At 51.4% G+C, this 20182-nt stretch overlaps 1 protein-coding gene across 1 annotated transcript in view; it reads left to right on the plus strand.

Moving 5' to 3' along the window:
* Positions 1-20182, plus strand: part of INPP5D (inositol polyphosphate-5-phosphatase D) — a 137757-nt gene that overhangs the window by 42447 nt on the left and 75128 nt on the right. The window contains 2 exon segments of the mRNA NM_001101882.2: positions 15424-15574; positions 17767-17941. Coding sequence (NP_001095352.1) covers positions 15424-15574; positions 17767-17941 — 326 coding nt within the window.

The following is a 20182-nucleotide window of genomic DNA, read 5'->3' on the forward strand; positions in this document are numbered from 1 at the left end:
CTCCTTCCTCCTTCCCTTCAGACTTGCACTTGTCAGCATTCCCTCTCCTGGTCTCGTGACCTGGGCAATCACTGTGCAGCCTCTGCGCTTCAGCGTGAGTGTTGTCTCTCTAAAGACACCAGGCTTAGTCCACTTGCAGTACCTTCCCAAGGCGCGACTTCTTTCAGCCTCTGCAGCTTGTCATTGTTCACTGTTTATTGTCTCACATCTTGCTTCTCTGCCAGGCTGTGGGCAGGGCCTGGGTCTGTGTCGATCCCTGTCGAATGCCCCTGGCCTAGCCCTGGGTGGGGCATATGGTAAGAGGTTAGCACAGGTGGGTGGTCTGCCTGCTGGCCTGACGAGCCACCAGCTCTGGTCTACTCCAGCCCTGCCCAGGTGCAGAAGGTGGGCTGACAAGCTGATCCCAGAGAGTGGCTTTGAGAGGCAGGGCCTACAGATGTGTAGGGAGTGGGGACAGGATCTCTGGTGCCACAGTGGGGCTCAGACTCATCAGAAAGGTGACAGGGCCTCGAGAGGCCTGGAGGTCTACAGGAAGGATGAGATAGCAGGACAGTGGCCTCTGGAGAGCAGGTGTGCAGAGAATGTGGGTGTGTTCCTTGTGGCAGGTCCTGGGGATCATACAAGCTGTGTGACATTGAACATGTTACCTAACCTCTTAGAGCTTCAGCTTTCTCATGGGTAAATGGAGAAATTATGTCATGAATGTTCAATCAGAGGAGGTAGCATTTCAGGAAAAATTCATTCTCCTCTTCGAACTTGTATTTGTCAGCATTTGCTGTGTAACAAACACTCAAAAAAAATCTCAGTAGTTTACAGCAACAAACATTTACTTTCCTCTCTTGGGGTTGTTGGTTGAGCTAGGCTGGGTTCTCCTGAACTCAGCTGGACTCCAGGTTTCCAGTTAGATCTGGGCCTGCTCCTGCTCTTCACATCTTTATTCTCGGCCCATGCTGCGGGGCTGGAGGCTTACTGGGGTACCTCATCCCATCAGATCACAGAGGCCCAGGAGTGGCAAGCAGAGACCCACGATGTCCATTAAGCTCTGAGCTGGGAACAGACACTTTGGCCTACAATGCATTGATCAAAGCAAGCGGCACGGCCAAGCCCGACATCGATGGGGCAAGGATGTAAGTTCTTCGTGCTCTAGTGCAGTGACAGCACCCTAGGTACCATGGTGGAGGCTGTGGCTGCAAAATTCTACAGCAGGGCACTCCTTCTTCATCCTCCCGGCACCTGTTCATATGAATGCTTAGAGAAAGCAGAGAGACCTTTTCCATGGTTAGCTGACAACCTCTCTGTGATGCTGGGTGTGATTCGATTTCTAAGCTGTCAGCTGTGCCTCTCCTGACAAAGGATCCATCCTCTCCCAGGGTCTTCACTGAGGGCCCCCAGGTAAGGGTTCCACTGCTGAAGTACACAGACTGCGTGGTAGCAGGTAGCGCTGTCGTCCTCTGCCCTCTTACTCCGACTATGATGACACCAACCTCAGACGAAGCATCTGAGAGCTGTCATTTCAGTACCCGCCAGAGATGTAAGCGTCCCAGTCCCCCTGCCTGCAGCTCCTTTGATGTGAGCAGTTCAAAGCACTTTATCAGCCACTCAGTCTACAAGGAGAGTGCACGACTTACTCCCAGGGCTCAAATATCAGAAAGTGAAAGGCAGAGATTTAGGGCTTTATTATGATCACAACATTCCAGTGGGATCTCACTCACGGACAAAAAACTGAACGAGCCTACAGGACACCCACGACTAGGAGCTGACCTGGCACCTGGGGCTCCCGCCAGTGGGAGGCTGCAGGAGGCAGGCCTGCCAGTCACTGGCTCTGTTGGGTATGTGGCTGGTCAGGAGCAGCCTGGGGAGGAATGGCTGCAGGAAGGAAGTGGTGGGGGGCTGCAGGCCCAAGGAGGGGGTGTGGGTTGAGAAATGGGGGTGTCAGCCCTGAACTCAGGCAAGGATGTAGATGTAGAAGTGAGCGTGGAGACTGGCAGGCGAGAGGAGCCCATGCCAAGCGTTTCTGGGAAGTCTGCCCAAAAACGAGGCAATAGCAAAGCTGAAGAATCCAGCCTCAGGCAACGGGGGCTGGCTGGAACAAGGTAGATGGGAGACCCCAGCCTGCTGGCTGGGCACGAGACGCAGCCCACCCCCACCAGTGCCAGGACCTCTGGATCTGGGCAGAAAGGGGCCCTGGGGGCTCCCCGTGTGAACTTGGAGCTGTGATGTCCCTCTGGTTGCCGCTGGTGGGTGGGGCTGGACTGACCTGACACCCAGTTTCTCCGTTTCTTCCTTTAAGCTTCATGCCTCCTCCCAGAGTTGCCACATCCCTCCCTTCTGACCGGAGAAGGCTCAGAACAAGACTGGTGTTGGTTCTTACCCTCTTCAAACCCCCAGACAAGTGGCTTTAGGACCCTACCCAAGGGGCAGGTAGTGGAGATGGGACTGTGCCCACAGATAGCGAGTGTCAGCCACTGCCCTCCTGATACCACCTGCCACCGTGTGGAAGGGGCCTGCTGCCATCCTGGATAAGAGCTTCGCCCACATGCCAGCTTTCTCACCACCAGCCGCCCGCTGAGCTGCTGGAGGCTGGAGCCTGCGGGAGGATCTCCAGCCACCTGGTTGCACCCCGAGCTGGCGAGGCCCCATGTCTGGCCCCCGCCCTCATGTCTAGCTAGAAGGTCCCCCCACCCACCACCTCCCATCCCCTTCCTCATCTCGAAATGTCCCCTCAGCACTGACTGCTCTTCTGACCATGTCTCTGACCACCAGGCAAGCGGCTCCACCTCTCCAAGACTCAGTTTTCTCATCTGTAGGATGGGGCAGTGGCTTCCACATGCGATACTAGAGAGGCTGGGGATTAGATAACACAGCTAATGTGCCTTGGCCTGTTACAGCTTCTTCCTTTTGGGAAGTGGGACCCTCACCTGCGAAGGGCCAGAGAGGCTCCAGGAGACCCCTGAGAGGGCTCCCTCCCCTGCCCCTGACGCAGGACATACAGCAGGGAACTGTGTCCTTGTCACTGCAACCATCTTTTTCCTGAGGGATTGATACCCAGGATTGTCCAGTTTCAAAACAAGACCCACGGAAAGGAGGATCCCCCTCCCTGGGACCCGGACCCAGACCTGGAGAACTCCCCTTCTCCGCTCACCTCCTCCATCCTCCAGGTACCACTCACAGCGTTCAGGCACAAGAACCCACACCACCGGGCCTTTTCTGAGACAAGCTGCCAGAAGGTGGCCTCTTCAAGTTGTCCCATGACTAGTGCTGCCACGTTCTGACTGTCCAGTGGCGGCTCCACACAGAGCATCCTTCCTGTCGCCTGCTCGTGCGGGGCTGTGGCAGGCTAGACATGCGAAGAAGTTTCATGCTGCCCTGTGCAACTGAAGAACACCAGTGTCCTTGTCCCTCCCTGCGTGGGGCTATGTGCTAAGTGCCAAGGTCCATCTTCCAGTCTGTCAGGTTCTGCTCCCCTAAAACCTGACTTCAGTCTCCACCTTGCTCTTATTTTTCCTAGAAGCTAAACCAAGCCCGTGGGGACTAGGAGAGAAAGAAGCTATGTCAATACCTACCCCAGCCCCCTGCCTGCCTGTCCCACCAGGCTCCCTGCACCCCACCCCCCATCCCCGACTCCTGGTCACAAATCAAAACCTGTCCTGCTCATCAATGGATTTCAGCTCCAGCCTGAAGAGTGTATGTGACTGAGTGCCGCACCCCTTCCCGGGTCAATTGAAAGTGTGCACACCTATTCCGCATGCGTGCTGAGTCACTTCAGTCACGTCTGACTCTTTGCAACCCCATGGACTGCGCGCCAGGTTCCTCTGTCCATGGGATTCTTCAGGCAAGAATCCTGGAGCGGATTGCCATTTCCTACTCCAGGGGGTCTTCCCCGACCCAGGGATCAACCCCCCACATCTCTTCGTCTACCTGCATTAGCAGGCGGGTTACCATTACCACTAGGGCCAGCTGCTATCTCACCTCCATCCACTTATGCTAAGCGGTTCAGTGACTGTCTTTCATTCTTCACATACCAGGATTATTACGATGATCTGAGCATCCAAGACATTTCCAGGATATAGTTTTTGTACAGAGACTTCCAGAATTATATAGACAGGAAAAGCTTTCTTGCAATTAAAATAAATAGACATTTTTAGACAAGATACATTTTTAACAAAATGAAGTATAGTTGATTTACCATACTGTGCTAATTTCAGGACTCGAGCAGAGTGATTCAGTGTTTTTGCACAGTATGTATCATTATAGGGTATAATTCCCTGTGCTATATAGTACATCCTTGTTGCTTATCTATTTTATATGTAGTAGTTCGTATCTCTCAATCTCATGCTACTGATTTGTCCTTCACCTCTTGCTTCTCCCGTTTGATACCAAGTATGATAACTGTGAGTCTGTTTTGTGTATTCGTTCATTTGTATTATTTTTTAGGTTTCACTGAAAAGTGATATCATATAGTATTCATCTTTCTCTGACTTATTTCACTAAGCATAATATTCTCGAGGTCTATCCATGTGCTTGAGATGGCATCATTTCATTCTTTTTTATGACTGATACTCCATTCTATGGGGATAGATCTTTTTAATCCAGTCATCTGTTGATGGGCATTTGGGTGGCTTCCATGTCTCGGCTATTGTAAATCGTGCTGATATGAACATAGGGGGTGCAGGTATCATTTCCAATTAGTGTTTTCATTTTTTCTAGGTATAAACCCAGGAGTGAAATTGCTGGATCATAGTCTGGTTATATTTTTAGCTTTTAAACGAACCTCCATATTGCTTTCCATAAGTGGCCACATCAATTTATATTCCCACCAACAATGTACAAGGATTCTTTGCTCTTGCAAAGCAAGATTCTTTGCTCTTGCTCTTGCACAACCTCATCAACACTTGTTATTTGTAGACTTTTTGAGGATAGGCATTCTGAGAGCTGTGAGGTGATTCCTCACTGTGATTTTCATTTATATTTCTCTAATAGTGATGTTGAGCATCTTTTCATGTGCTTGTTAGCCATCTGTATGTCTTCTTTGGAAAAATGTCTATTCAAATCTTCTGCCTATTTTTTATTGTATTTTTTATTGAACTGTATGGGCTATTTGTACATTAAATATTAACCTGTTTTTGGTCGCATAATTTGCAAATATTTTCTTCCATTCTATAGGTTTTATTGATCCACATTGCTGATGGATTCCTTTTTTGTGTGCAAAGATTTTAAGTTTAATTAGGTTCCATTTGTTTATTTTTGTTTATATTTCTTTTGCCTTAGGAGACTGATCCAAGAACATATTGATACAATTTATGTCAAAGACCTATGCTCTGTTTAGTTTTATGGTTTTATGTCTTACATTTAGGTCTTGAAACCCTTTTGAGTTTATCTTTGTATAAAGCGTGAGGGAGTGTTCTAGTCCAAGACTGTCTGTCCAGGTTTCCCACCGCTACTTGTCGAAGGGTTTCCCCGGTGGCGCCAGTGGCAAAGAAACCACCTGCCAGAGGAGGTGATGTAAGACACTGTGGGCTTGAGCCTTCAGTCGGGACGATTCCCTGGAGAAGGGAATGGCAACCCACTCCAGGATTCTTGCCTGGAGAGTCCTGTGGACAGAGGAGCCTGAGTTGCAGAGTTGGACGTGACTGCAGTGGCTTACCATGCACACACTTATTGAAGAGACTCTTTCCTCTATGTATATTCTTGCCCTTTTGTAACAGACCAATTGACAATACACACGTGGGTTTACTCCTGGGTCCCTGTGTGTGGGCTACTGTTCTGCTCTGTTGATCTGTGTCTGTTTTGTGCCAGTACCACTCTGTTTTGATCACTGTAGCTTTGCAGTATAGTCTGAAGTCTGGGATGGTTACACCTCTAGTTTTGTTCTTTTTCCTCAGGATTGCTTCAGCAATTCTGGCTCTTCTGCAGTTCTGTATACAGTTTGGAATTATCTATTCTAATTTTGTGAAAAATCTCCTGGTTATTCTGACAGGAGTTGGACAAAATCTTTTAAACCCCTCCCCCTCTGGGTGTGTGTCTGTTCTTGTGTGAACGTTAATTAAATGAGTTAGGTTCACACTCTAATTTTTTAAAAACGTTTTATTATAATGTATAGTTCAAAAGAGTGTTTCTATAGAACCACTATCCTGATTAGGATATGGATCTTTTCCACCCTGATTACCTTCTTCACTTTTTATTTTGAAAATAACATCAGATTTATAGAAATTTCAAGAATAGTGCAAAAATTTCTTGTATGCCCTTCATTCACTTTCCCCAGTCAACATTTTAGCATAATAATTTCTCATTCTCTTGCTCTCATGCTATTATTATCTTTTTAATTATTGGAGAGTCAGTTGCTGACAATGACCCATCACTCTTAAATATTTCAATGTGTTTTTCCTAAATATGTACTCTCTCTTACATAACCATTGTTCAACCATCAGAATCAGGAAATTGACATAGACTCTTCAGATCCCATTCAAATTTCTCCAGTTGTCTTAATAATGTCCTTTACAGCAATATATAGATATTACTTAATATTTATATTAAAAATAAATATTTGTTTATATGTTTTACATATACATATTTAAGGGCTTCCCTAGTAGCTCAGCTGGGAAAGAATTCACCTGCAACAGAGGAGACCCTGGTTTGATTCCTGGATCGGGAAGATCCATGGGAAAAGGGATAGGCTATCCACTCCAGTATTCTTGGCTTCTCTAGTGGCTCAGCTGGTAAAGAATCTGCCTGCAATACAGGCGACCACAGTTTGATTCCTGAGTTGGGAAGACCCTCTGGAGAAGGGAACAGCTACCCACTCTAGTATTCTGGTCTAAAGAATTCTATGGACTGTATACCTATACAGTCCATGTATAGGTATACAGACCATGGAATCACAAAGAGTCTGACACAACAAAGTGACTTTCACTTTACATATTTATAAAATATAAGATATATATACTCACATATAAACAAATATTTATATATGTAAACAAATATGTGTTTATTTATTTATACCTGCCCCTCTGGCCCAAAGTTTAATCCAGGATCCTTTGTTGCTTGTAAATATAGCATCCCTTGTCGTTAGGGGCTTCCCTGGTGACTCAGACGGTCAAGAATCTGCCTGCAATGCAGGAGACCCTGATTCCATCCCTGGGTTGGGAAGATCCCCTGGAGAACGGAATGGCAACCCACTCCAGTACCCTTGCCCAGAGAATTCTATGGACGGAGGAGCCTGGCAGGCAAGCTACAGTCCATGGAGTCACAAAGAGTTGGACATGACTGAGTGACTAACACTTTCACTTTCTTATTTAGTTGCTCAGTCATGTCTGACTCTTTGTGACCCCATGAACTGCAGCATGCCAGGCTTCCCTGTCCTTCACCATCTCCCAGAGTTTCCTCAAACTCATGTCCATTGAGTCGATGATGCCATCCAACCATCTCATCTTCTGCCGCCCCGTTCTCCTTTTGCCCTCAATCTTTCCCAGCATCAGGGTCTTTGCCAGTGAATTGGCTCTTCGCATCAGGTGCCAAAGTATTGGAGCTTCAGCTTCATCATCAGTTCAGGGTCGATTTCCTTTAGGATTGACTAGTTTGATGAAACTTGGCATTTTTGTACAGAATGGGCTGGTAATTCTGTAGCCTACCCCTCAGTGTGGGGTTTTTAGGTGTCTCCATGCAACTGGGTCCAGGGGCTGCATTTTGGTAGGTACCACAGAAGCACTGCTGTGTCCTTCGTGTACTGGCCCAGGAGAGCACCGTGTCACTTTGTCCCATGACTGGGGAAGTTAACTGCCGCTTGGTTAACGTGGGGTTAGCCAAGTTTCCTCTTTGAAAAGGTGCTATCTTCCCCTTTTAAAGGATGCACTCTTTTGTGAGAAGACACGTTGGGACAATCTAGAGAGCCCACTCCTCCTCAAAGTCTCACCCACTAGGCTTGGCATCTCTGGCATCTGTTGATTCTTTCCCGAATCCATTATTACTATGATGGTTGCCAAACGGTGACTGTTCCCATCATCCCCGTGACAGTTACTAGTTGGCATTCTACTGTGAAAAGAGCTTTCCTGGCTCATTTGTTTACATCTGTATAGACTCATGAACTCCTATTTTATTCAATAAATGATCACTATTTTTAGTATGCATTTTGATGCTCAGATTGTGCCAGATGGTCCTTTCAACCATCCTATCTGTCGTCTCCTGACTCCTGAATCCTTTTGACAAATCTGCATCATTTTTTGAACATTTACTTTCTGGGATAAAAGATGTTCCAGGCTCACCTTATACCTTTCCTGTTCCGACCCTAAGTCCAGCCATCCAAGGAGCTGGTTTCTCTTAGTGGAGGGTAGTACAGTAAGTCCCCTACATACAGACCTTCAAGTTGTGAGCTTTCAAGGAGGCGAACGTGCATTCCATCAGCCTCAGGCATGAGCGACATTGCAGCTTGCCCTCCATCTCCTATCGCCGGTAATCCTTCAGCTGTACCTGCTCTCCCTCCTCCAGTGAGTGACTCTTCTTGCCTGTTTGCTTGATGCCAGCCCCTGTACACCAGCTGCTGTACTGTACTACTGTGCTTTTCAAGGTGTCGTACTGTAAGATTAAAACTATTTTCTTGTTTGTTTGTTATATATTATTTGTGTGGAAAGAAGTATAAACTTATTACAGTACAGTACTATATGGCCAATTGTGTCAGTCGGGTACCTAGGCTAACTTTATTGGACTTACAGACAAATTGGATTTATGAACCTGTTCTCAGAATGCAACTCATTCATATGCAGGGGACTTACAGTGCTTACACCTGGGCTTCCCAGGCGGCGCTAGTGGTAAAGAACCTGCAGGTTCCATCGCTGGGTTGGGAACATCCTCTGGAGAAGGAGATGGCAACCCGCTCCAGTATTCTTGCCCTGAAAATCCCATGGACGAGGAGCCTGGTGGACTACAATCCATGGGGTCCCAAAGAGTCGGACACGACTGAAGCGACTTAGCACTAGACTTAGCACTGCAGTATTTAGGTAGGCTTGTTGCAACTGGGAAGTTATTGTTTTGGATCCTCGTGGAAGACAGAGCTAGGAAATGTGTGTGGACGAGCATACACACTCACACACCTGCATCAGTATTTACTTGCATTCATAAAAATTATTAACCTGCGCTCACACTGATGCTTCCCCTTCCAGCCCGATACTGCAGAGTTCAGCCTATCCCCACTCCCTTCTCCAGCAGCAAGGAGCCCAGCTCCCATCTCTCCTTATCTTTCATCGTTTGCCAGTCTCCTGCTCGGCTGCCCCAGGCCCCAGCCAGGCCCTGACCTTCCCTGCTCCACCTACATCCCCTGCCGCTGACCACCTCCTTGGCCCTAGCCCCAAAGCCCCAGGGGCTCTGGCCACTTCAAAGGAAGAGCAAGGAAAGGAAGCAGACAGATCACACATGTCTTCAAAAAAGGAGGGGACATGCAGAGAAAGAGGAAGGGCTTCTAAGGAGACACCTCGGGGGTCCATTCCGGGTCAGATACCATCCCCTCCCAGGTGTGTTAACAAGGCTGCTCCAGGTCCATCTCCACCCTGGCGCCCTCCCCCTCCACGGCCCCTCCCCAGTTCAGAGTGGGGATGTTGGGGTGGGGAGGGGCAGGAGTAGGGCAGTGCCTACTTACTCTGCTCTTACAACAAAACCCAAACTCTGCAGGCCCCAACAGAACCACGAGATCCGTGACCTGGTCCCTCTGCCTCTCCCTCCTTTCCCCAAGTTGGAGATTTGGGGGAAGAGGAGGCGATTAAAGATTCAGACCAGTCCTGAGGGCAGAAGGAAGACCAAGGAAAGCCTTTGAGGGGCTGGCAGAGGGCAGGGCAGAGACAGGGCTGGGGGAGATGGCTTCCAGACTGTGAGAGGTGGGCAGGACAGGGCGGGGCGGGAGTCCAGCCCCAGCAGGGCTGATTGTTGAGTGGAGGGAGAGATGCTGGGGATGGAAGTGGGAGGGGGGTGCTGGGCCCAGACAGCCAGATTCCACACTTTCCCTCATTCCACTCCATCAGGGCAGTTGCCTCTCTGGACAGGTGGGAGCCCCAAGTCTGGCAGCCCCGAGGTCTGGGCTGAATCCAGCTCTCCCCAGCTACCGCCTCTGAGGCCTCCATCACCCTTCCAGCCTCCTCGGGCCGAGGGTATCCTCACCAGGAAAACAAATGGTCATGACACCGGCCACCCACACCCCTCCCTCCCATTCTCCTCACAGCAGACAAATGGGGCTGTTTCCCCACTTAAGATCTTTCTAGAGACTCTCCTGGGCTTCCCAGGTGGCACTAGTGGTAAAGAACCTGCCTGCCTAATGCCAGAGACTTAGGAGACACAAGTTCGATCGCTGGCTCAGGAAGATCGCCTGCAGGAAGGCACAGCAACCCACTCCAGGATTCTTGCCCGGAGATTCCCATGGACAGGGCAGCCTGGTGGGATACAGTCCGTAGAGTTGCAAAGAGCTGGACATGACAGTACAGCAGAGCACAGAGACTTTCCTTTGGACTTTAAAGAAACACTTTGCTGCAGTGAGGTAATGAGCAAATCCCCTCCCCCACCCCACTTCTTAACACTTTCCCATTATTTGTAAAATTTCCACAATGCTTGTATAGCCTTTTCATTTTAAAATGAAGGTGCCAGCCTCTTCCAGACCCCCTGGTTGGCTTCCTCCTGAGGTGGGGCAGGGGTTGGTGGGGCTCGCCTCCTTTCAGTTCCCCACTTAGAGGCAGCAGACAGTGTGAGGTTAAAATTATCTTCTGGGAAAGTTCAGCCTGCCCAGCGCTCCAGCCTCCCTGCCCTGCTCCCCCTCCATCTGGACCACGCCTGAAAGTCAGCGCAAGAATTGTTTCCGGGGACAAAGCCTTTCTCAGAGGCCGAAGCCACGAGCCACCCACAGTCTGGACATCCGCTGTCCTTTGTTTTAAAGACCCTGGTGGCCTGGGTGGTGGAGGGGATACCCCATGCTCTGCACCTCCCCCGAAGTATTGTACGTGGGTACGCACATGTGCCAAGCCGTAGGGTGAAGGGACCTCTCCTGGCCAGGCCCAGCTCAGTAAGCCACATTTCTGTGTCTCCAGCTAGAGCTTTTCAACTGTGAGGCTGGTTTTAGGCAAGGCACACATCTCCCCGAACAGGGCTAGGGCCTGTCATTACCCTTGCAAGGCACTTGGGCGACCACGTAAGACTGAACCAAGCAGAGTCCCTCTCTTCCAAAAACTCATCAGCTTGTAGAGGGAGCAGGCCAGGCTGGGCTTGGTGAGTCACTCTCCACTGATCCTGAAACGATCTTGCTGGAAATCACCTGGAAATTTCCATAGACCTGGAAAGGGGAGGTGAGAAATCACTCAGGTGCTTTGTCCCAGGATCTGAACTAACCGTGTGTGTGTTTTTTTTCCCTTCTGTATCACTTCTGGTGATGAACATAAAGTCATGTCCATTCAGTCGATCCCTGAGGGCTGCCTGTTCTTTGCCCCACACGTCGTGAATGAAAAGCCAACTTACCGTAGGAATTGCTGCTCTGGGCTTTTTCAGATCATGCTGTCTGCTCTGTGTGCTAGGAGTCTGCTCCAGAGAGAAGGCATTTGTATTTGTTTGTGGAGCAAGGGCTGTCATAGAGCAGAAATCCCCCATCTCTAACTGCACAGGGCAGCATCTGCAGTGCTCTGCTAGCTAGAGCTTCAGGGTTTCCTTCTCTGTTTCAAAATGACTTGGGGGATCTCTACAGGAAGGCAGCGGCTGCGGAATGAGGAAGGCAGTCTGGCGGCTGTTAGGGACCCAGGGAGGCCCCTGCCCCAGAAGCCTGGCTGGTCCCCCTTCCCGCTGTGGGGTTTGCCATTGCCCGCAGGACTCGGGAGCCCTGCCTTCCCGCCGCTTCCCGGGCGTCTTGTCACCCGGGCTCTGCGTGCGGCTGCTGGCTGCTTTCGAGCCCAGACGCCCTCCGAGTCTCCTGGTTTCCTGTTGGGTTGGGCAAATGCCATGCACAGCTGGGTGGTGGAGGGTGGGGGACCTTCCGCCCCCGTTCCCTCCCTGTAGGGCCTGGGGGTTGGCTTCACAGAGGCTTCAGCTCCTGTGCCGGCAGCGTCTGTGGGTCCCGAGTCCACCCTCCCCCGTGGTCGGTCCAGGGTGAACACTGATGCCCCACTTCACTGGTGGTGGAGGGCCGCACCCCCTCTTACTGGTATTCTACACCCCGTCCACTAAATTCTTCCCAAGCCCCCCAGCTGAATGTGGCATCCGTTTCCTGCCTGGCTCTGACGATATACTCAACAACCTCGCAGACAGACGTTTTGCATTAAATTGTTGAAAAGGCATCACTTTGGGGGGATCAGTTTGGGGGAGCAGTGTAAAGGGAGGAAGTGCTCTCCTGCTACCTCCACTCCCCCAGCCATTTCTCCATACCTCCTCCCAGGCCCACTGAGGGCTGTCTATGCCCCTTTCTCCCCCCAAGTGTCCATCCTGACCCCGGTACTGCAAGTCCGTCCAAGCAGTAATCACCAAGCATCCCTGCCCTGACAGTCCGGCCCTGCAGCTCCATCTGGGGACATGACAGCAAGCAGACCCTGTCCCCAACAATGGGCTGCACCACAGGCAGGCACATATGGACTTGACCAGGCGCCAATTCCCCACGGTCAAGGCACTGTCCACTTGGAAGCCCCAACTCCCAATGTCGGCTTTGATTGGCCGTCATCCTGCCTCGATGGAGGGCCTTTCTCAGCCCAGCGCAGGCGTGAGAAGGCCGTGGCTGGGCTGCTCCTTCCTGGGCACACGGAGCCTCCGACCCCCATGTCTGGACCCCCCTGAATGAGCCTGGTCAGCTCAGGAGCCGCCACAACCCTGGGCACCCTGACCTTTCTCTCCTCCGGCTCCTCTTGAATGTGCTTGGAACCTCAGCTCTCAAGGAGTGTCTGCAAAGCGCTTCAAGTCTCAGTGCCAATGACGGAGACTTATGAGGACATTTTCTCAGGGACATCTCCCCCAGGGAGCCCTGTGGCCCCGCTGGCGTCCTGCCTTCACCATTTCTTCTGCGTCCCTGTGTCTGTGTCCACCTGCTCAGACAGCCTGCTCCCTCCCCACTGACCCACGCGTGCACAGCAAGTCTGTGCTTTGGGGTCGTCTGCTGCCTGCAGACCCGTCCCTTAGGTGCCTGAGGCTTGCCCTTGCTGCTCTCCTCCCGGGAGCTGCAATACAACACATGCAGGAAGGAGACCCTCCACAAGCTCCGCCTTCCTGGAGATTGGACTCTTTCTCTACCTTCCTGGGAACCTGGACCACCTGGGCGGCCAGCAGCCCACGTTCACCAGGCCCTGACTCCCTGGCCTCTGTGTTCAGTCCTAGCACAAGCAGGGCCCCAGTGTCTCTCTCTCACCAACAGCACTCCCCACTCACTGGATCCATAGTGTTCAGGTGAATTTTAGAGTCTTCTGTTCTTCTGCAGGCTCCCCTGGTGGCCGAAGCAGTAAAGAATCTGTTTGCAATGTGGGACACTGGGGTTCGATCTCTGGTTGGGAAGATCCCCTGGAGAAGGAAATGGCTACCCACTACAGTATACTTGCCTGGAAAATCGCATGGACAGAGGAGCCTAGCAGGGTATAGTCCATGGGGTCGCAAAGAGTCAGACAAAACTGAGCAACTAACACACACACACACACACACACACAACTGTTCTTCTGCACGCTTAGTATCCAGCGTATTTCATCATTTCTAAAGTGCTTGTCACGTAAACATCTCTGAAGTCAGCTGTGCCCACAGAATGATGGTGTATCTTGTTTTGCGCTTTAGCTGTTAGCAGTACATAAAATAATATGTGTCTTAGCATCGGGGCATCTAATTCCCACAGTTCATGTGCTGTCTCAGACACACATTCCCCAGACATCCTCCCGCTAAGAACCCTTTTCCAGACTCACACATGAGTCATTTCACCTTGACTTTCTTTGATATTTCACATCCTCTTTCCATATGCCTAATGGCTTGTCATCCATTAGCTGTAAAGTCTTTAACAGGATGACACCTGTCAGGACTGCTCTAACTGAATCGAGTTCATTGACCCTGTGTCGTGTCAAATTATTTTTGTTATGCCTCTCATTTTGGGTTTTGAACCTATTTAGGTTACTTTTTAGGTAGCCTGGCTGCTGCTGCTGAGATCTCTCTGGTTCGATGATGCTCAAAAGAAATTGCTTTATTGTGGGGCTTTCTGAAAGCAAGGGAATTTATTGAAAATAATCAAAACACCCTTTTGTTAAACTCTTTACTAATTTACTCAATAGCTTAAGCCACATACTCAAACACACAGATGTGCCCTCACATATAGATTTATACATGTATGCATTGTACTACACACACAAATACATGTGGAGAGAGACAGAGAGGCCAATGTGGAGCCTGAGGAAAGGGGAGAGACAGAAGTGGAATCTGTTCTGTCTCTCCCCTTTCCTCAGGGGAGACAGAGTGCAAATTCCTTGGGATGGAACACCAAGGGGAAGTGGATCAGGGAACTGGACAGGGAGGATGGGCAGGACGCTGGGGCATGCTGGGTTAGGAGCCGTAGGGTACAGAATCCAGGAGACCCTAAATATCCTGCTTGCAGTTCTTCATTCTGCCCTGCTACCTGATCACCTGGGGAGGGTGGTCACCGAGTTGGCACCTTCGTGTGGGCGGGGCCTCGGCAGGGGCGGGGCTCCGCGGGGGCGGGGCTCCGCAGAGGCGGGGCCTAGGTGGGAGACCCCGGCTGCAGTCGAACTTGAGTTTCCAGCTGGAGCCATTGAGCAAGAGATAAGGAGACCTGGCTGCAGGGCATTTGAACAACCCAGAATTACCCTCCCTTGGCCCTGTCATTAGCAACAGAGATACAAATCAGGGAAGATTTTTGTGCTGCCTTGACCATTTTCTGAGTTTTGGTAAAACAGAATCATGTCAAAAATGAAAAACATAAAAATAAAACAATTGCTAGAATATAGACTTTCCCCGTATTTAAAAATTAATGCTCTTGGGGAAGGAGGGTTAATAACTCCCCCTACCAAACACACACACACACACACACAAATACACAATAGTTTAGAAAAACTATTCTAAACTATTGAAAATGTGTCTCTTGGGGTTGTGGGACTACAGATGATTTATTTAATTATATATTTAAGATTTTTTCCATAAACAAAATGCATTATTTCTGCAACGTAATACTTTCTAGAAGAAAAGTGTTTTTTTAAACCGAAAGAAAAAAAAAATTTTTTTAACCATTCTATTTGTGCCTTTTGCAGACTGGCTGTTAGGGGCTGCTGGTTACAGCTGTGAGGGTGTGGGCATGGTGGCCAGGCCCTGTGCGGGAGCCCAGGACTTTTTCTGGATTGTGGTCACTCCCTCGGTCTTGTCGGTCTCCGCTGCAGGCGGCCTTTGTGGTTGGCTGGTGTTCCAGTCAGTTCAACGTGCTTGTTTGGGATTTGTCCTCAGGCGTCCGAAGGCGTCCCCATGAGATTCTTCACCAAGTTGGACCAGCTCATCGAGTTTTACAAGAAGGAAAACATGGGTTTGGTGACCCACCTGCAGTATCCTGTGCCCCTGGAGGAGGAGGACACGGGAGATGAGCCAGAAGAGGAGACAGGTAGGAAAGGACGGAGGGAAAGTGCCTTGGGTCCCTGCCATCTGAGTCCCGTGTTTAAGTTCTGGGGTATTTCTCCCACTTCAAGTGCCTGTAGATTAGGTGGGTCTGGTTATCAGAGGGAGTGACACAGTGGTTAAAGACCTGTTAGGAACAAAGGCTCTGGGGTCAGACAGACCTAGGTCAAACTTCCTGCTCCCCATCTTCTTAGCTGTGTGACCTCGATGAATTACTTAACCTCTCCAAACCACAGACCTCTCTTAAAGAGACACTAAAAATCTTGTCTACCTCTCGGTGTCATCGAATGAGTCAATGTAGATCCCAGAGCCTAGTACACAGTAAACAGTCAATGTTGTTAAAATCATTGTCAAAATAATTAGCTGAATTTTGCTGGAAAGAGGAGGGAGGAAGAGATCATTGCACCAAACTGGAAGGATGAGAAAGATGTTTCATGAGAGTGTCATTAAAACAAAACAAAACAAAGGTACAGCCCCTGAAAGGTATATGAGAGTCAGTCCTGCTGCTTTAGCAGTGGAAGGACAGACACACAGGCAAGAGTCGGACAGAGAGAGGCAGTGCAGCCAGGGAGCTACCCTTCTCTTCCCTCAAATGTTCAGGTCCTAAAAGAAACCCCTGAGATACATAACTGAGACTCTTAACCGGCCAGGGCTCCCCCTAAGTCCCAGGTCCCAGGGCCTGGAACCAACAAGACCCCTAGGGGTCTCCCCACAAGGACAGACGAGACCAGAGGTGCCGAGGTCCCCGGCCTGGCTCCTCCTATGTCTGGCTGCTCCCAGCCGTCCATGGGGCGTCCTTTCCCCCACCTCTGCGGGCCTGCTTTCCATTACCTCCCTGGAGACCCACCTCGAGCAATTGCACAACGCCTCGGCGGCCTCACCATAGGGCCAACTCTGAATAGCCCCTGCTCCTGGAGGTGAGGCCCAGCCAGAGTGTGTTCAAAGGTGCTCAGGTCTGCAGGAGCTGAGGGGGACAGCTCACAGGCTGAGGCAGCTGTGTCCCTTCTCACCTCCCCCGGCCCAGAAAGAGGTGCCCTCGGCTGTGACATAGCCAGAGATGACACATCCACCGTGAGTCTGGGGCCAGGGCTATGCCCGGGACTGCGTGGTGTCACCCAGCGGTACCCAGGAGTCCAGGCTGGGCCTTGACACTGAGATGCCATCCTGCTGAAATGCCCTCTGCATTTCCTCTCACACACCACCCCATTTCTTCCCCTCTGGGCATGGTGGTCTAGAAAAAGACCCCAACACTAGAAAAAGGCCTCCCCGAAAGAACTGGAAAGAGAAGCACAATCTCACTATGGCCGGCTTCCCTTCCCCAAGCAAGGCCCTGTTGGCTTGAAGTGGAGCCTCCCCACCCCCACCCCACTTTCCCTCCCCCACCCCAGCCCTCCCCCACCCCCGCCAGTCCAGTCCAAGGTGTCAGTCCCCGGGGGAGGTCTGTGGCCAGGCCCGTGGGGGTAGCCATTCTGTGTGGGGAGAGCCTGGGACAAGGTGTCACGGGCCCCAGGAGCTCAGGACTCACCCCTGCCCCCAATCTCTGCTACGTGCAGGAAGGAAGTTTTCCCCAGTGAGTGGGCAGGAGCCCCATCTCCCAAGCCAAGTCTGGTCACTTGGGTGGAGGGAGCCCCTCCCTGTCTTCCATTGTCTCTGAGCGTCTGGAGGGATAGAGAAGGAAGGATGGAGACTGGAAAGTCCAGAGCAAAGGGGGCCTGGGTGGGAGTGTGGCTGGGGCCTGCCTGCTCCCCGCCCCACTCCTCCTGTGATGGGCACCCAGCGTCAGCTGGTCCAGGGCCCCTGCTCTGCCCCACAGCCGGCTGTCCTGCTGAGCCGCTGAGGTGGCTGATTCCACCCATCCCAGGCCTGCAGCCCATCCCGGCACGGCCACCTTATCCCAGCGGGTGTTTGCAGAGCATCTCAATGGGACTCACTCTGTGCTGGGCCCCGGGTCAGAGACCACCAAGACCTGTCCTTGGTCGGCTCCCCCAGAGTCAGCTGGCAAGAGAGCAAGGACGGAAAGGGACAGAGTAGGCATAGGCAGGTCTGTGGCTGGGCGCCTGGCCTGGACCCCACGTGACGGGAGGGCGGGGAGATCACCAACAGAGGGCGTGCGGGGGTGGAGATGCTGAGGGAGGGTGCACTCGGCCCAGACGGCTCTCCTGTTCTTGTCTTGGGTAGAAGGGGCCGTGTCTCCACCCGAGTTGCCACCCAGAAACATCATCCCTTTACCTGCGGGGACATGCGAGGCTAAGGAGGCCCCTGCTTCCACGGAGAACCCTCGAGCCGCCGAGGTTGGCCGGCCGAGCCTCTCGGAGACGTTGTTCCAGAGACTACAGACCATGGACACCAGTGGGTGAGTCTCCACCTGGTGGGCCCCACGACACCCAGGCAGCTTACCCTGTGCTTCCCTCCTGGGGGTGCCCCTTCCACCCCAGGACAGGGTGTCATGGAGCCCACTGGCCTCCCAATGGTGGGTCTCTAGTTCTCAGGGTGGCTCTGACCGAATGGGCACTGAATGGCTTTGCCCAGATGCTCCATGTCCGCCAGGCCCCAGGGCAGGAGCTGATTCTGGAATGATGGACGATTCTCTGCCGCAAATGGCATGGGCCTGCTCCAGACTCAGGGGCCTAGGCTGTGATTCCCTGGCCGGGGCCTCCCATGAACTCACATGACATCTATTCCCATCCCAAACACCTCTCCCTGATTCAGATGGTTCCAGCAGAGGAGATGCCTGCACTGCAGCCTGGACCTGCTCTGGGCCTCGTGCAAAGGTGGCCACCATCCTTGTCACCAGGAAACAGGCCAGAGCAACTGTCCATTGGTGGTGTGAACTGTGAGGTCTGCACAGCGTACTGCTCCTGTCTTTGCGGTGGAAAGTGTTATGGAAAGTGGAAAGTGTTCAGTCATGTCAGACTCTTTGTGACCCCATGGACTGTAGCCCGCCAGGCTCCTCTGTCCATGGGATTCTCCAGGCAAGGGTACTGGAGTGGGTTGCCATGCCCTCCTCCAGGGGATCTTCCTGACCCAGGGATCAAATCCAGGCCTCCTGCATTGCAGGCAGATTCTTTACCATCTGAGCCACCAGGGAAGCCTGTGTGGTGGAAGGTGTGAGATGCAGTCCTTTTACCAGCTTGTTTCACTTGCCCTGATCCAGGGTTCTCAGGATCTGGCCCCATGGGTGGCACCAGACTGGTCCATGTCAGTGAGGTCCCGCAGCTCCTTTGCCCCCTTGGCAGGCTCAGGCTGGATGATGCAAGGTGGCTGTATTGCCTGGGAAGGGTGTTGGTTATTTTGCCAATCAGAGGCCCTGACTTTAGCACAGGCCAAAGGATGGCTTCCACAGGGCACTCTCTCTGAGGGGAACTGTGTCCCCAACACCCAGTACATCACCTGCTTCGAGTCAGAGCTCCTAGATCTGTGTTCAGTGAGTGAATTAGCACACAGTCATTTCCACGTGTTAATCATTTCAAAACATTTATTTTGTTTCCTTATGAGAAAAAGTCCCCCCAAATAATATCCTATTGGCAGGGCTCATGCAACATCTCCAACTTGAAAGCTTCATTTATGACACCCAGGGCTGCTCCCCTGCCATCTGATTTGGCAAAATACAAAGGGAAGGCCTGAAGGAACGCACAAGCCGCTGGTTGCTAAGATACCTGGTTGCTATTTCCACCTTGACACATCCTCTAGTTCTTCTCCAGGCCTACCAGGCTATAGTCTCTGCACCCTCCTGGAATTCCTCGCTCTATTTACCAAGAAGCTAAATATGCTCTAAATATGTTGATTCATTATCACGATCATCCTGATATATGTGTCTGCTTAACAAATACTTATTAAAAGAGTCCATGCAGAGCCCATTGTTTTAGTTTCCTTGAGGCTCTATTTCCTGGAGGTTTTAGGTGCCAAATGCAGTGCAGTCCCTGAGGAAATAGGCAAAGATGCTCAATGGTGTCCCTGCTGCCCATCTCCTCCTGACTCTTCGTGTGTTCTCCTAGCTGTATCTCCTTATCGGTCCCTCCTCTCTAGGGACATGTCTTCTTAAGGGACTCAGGGCCCTGTAGGGCAGGACGAAGTGTTCAGCCAAGCCTCCACGCGGCTCCTGAGATGGGGCGGAGGGGCCAGCTGAGGGCCAGTGAGCCTAGGAGGTGGCCCTCTTCGATGTGTTGTTGTTAGTTGCTAAGTCCTGTTCGACTCTTTTGTGACCCTTTTGTGACGGTCCACGTGGGCTGTAGACCGTCAGGCTCCTCTGTCCTTGGGATTTCCCAGGCCAAAATACTGAAGTGGGTTGCCATTTCCTTCTCCAGGGGATCCTCCCAGCCCAGGAATCAATCTAATGTCTCCTGCATTGCAGGCAGATTCTTTACCACTGAACCAGCTAGGAAGCCCTCTTTGGTGTAACTTCTCAGTTAACAGACAGCCTTGGAACTTCCCTAAAACTTCTGCTTAGAGATGGGTGTGTGCAGGTGGAACACACAGGAGGGACCATGGGGCCTGCCCTCAGTTCTCTTCTGGGCACGAAAAACTAAGATTCTGCCTTGTGGTTGCAAGTTAATCTATGTTGCTTGTGAAATAAATACTTTTGTACACAGAGGAC

Source organism: Bos taurus, chromosome 3 (assembly GCF_002263795.3).
Source record: "Bos taurus isolate L1 Dominette 01449 registration number 42190680 breed Hereford chromosome 3, ARS-UCD2.0, whole genome shotgun sequence".
In the NCBI taxonomy this organism is placed as follows: Eukaryota; Metazoa; Chordata; class Mammalia; order Artiodactyla; family Bovidae; genus Bos; species Bos taurus.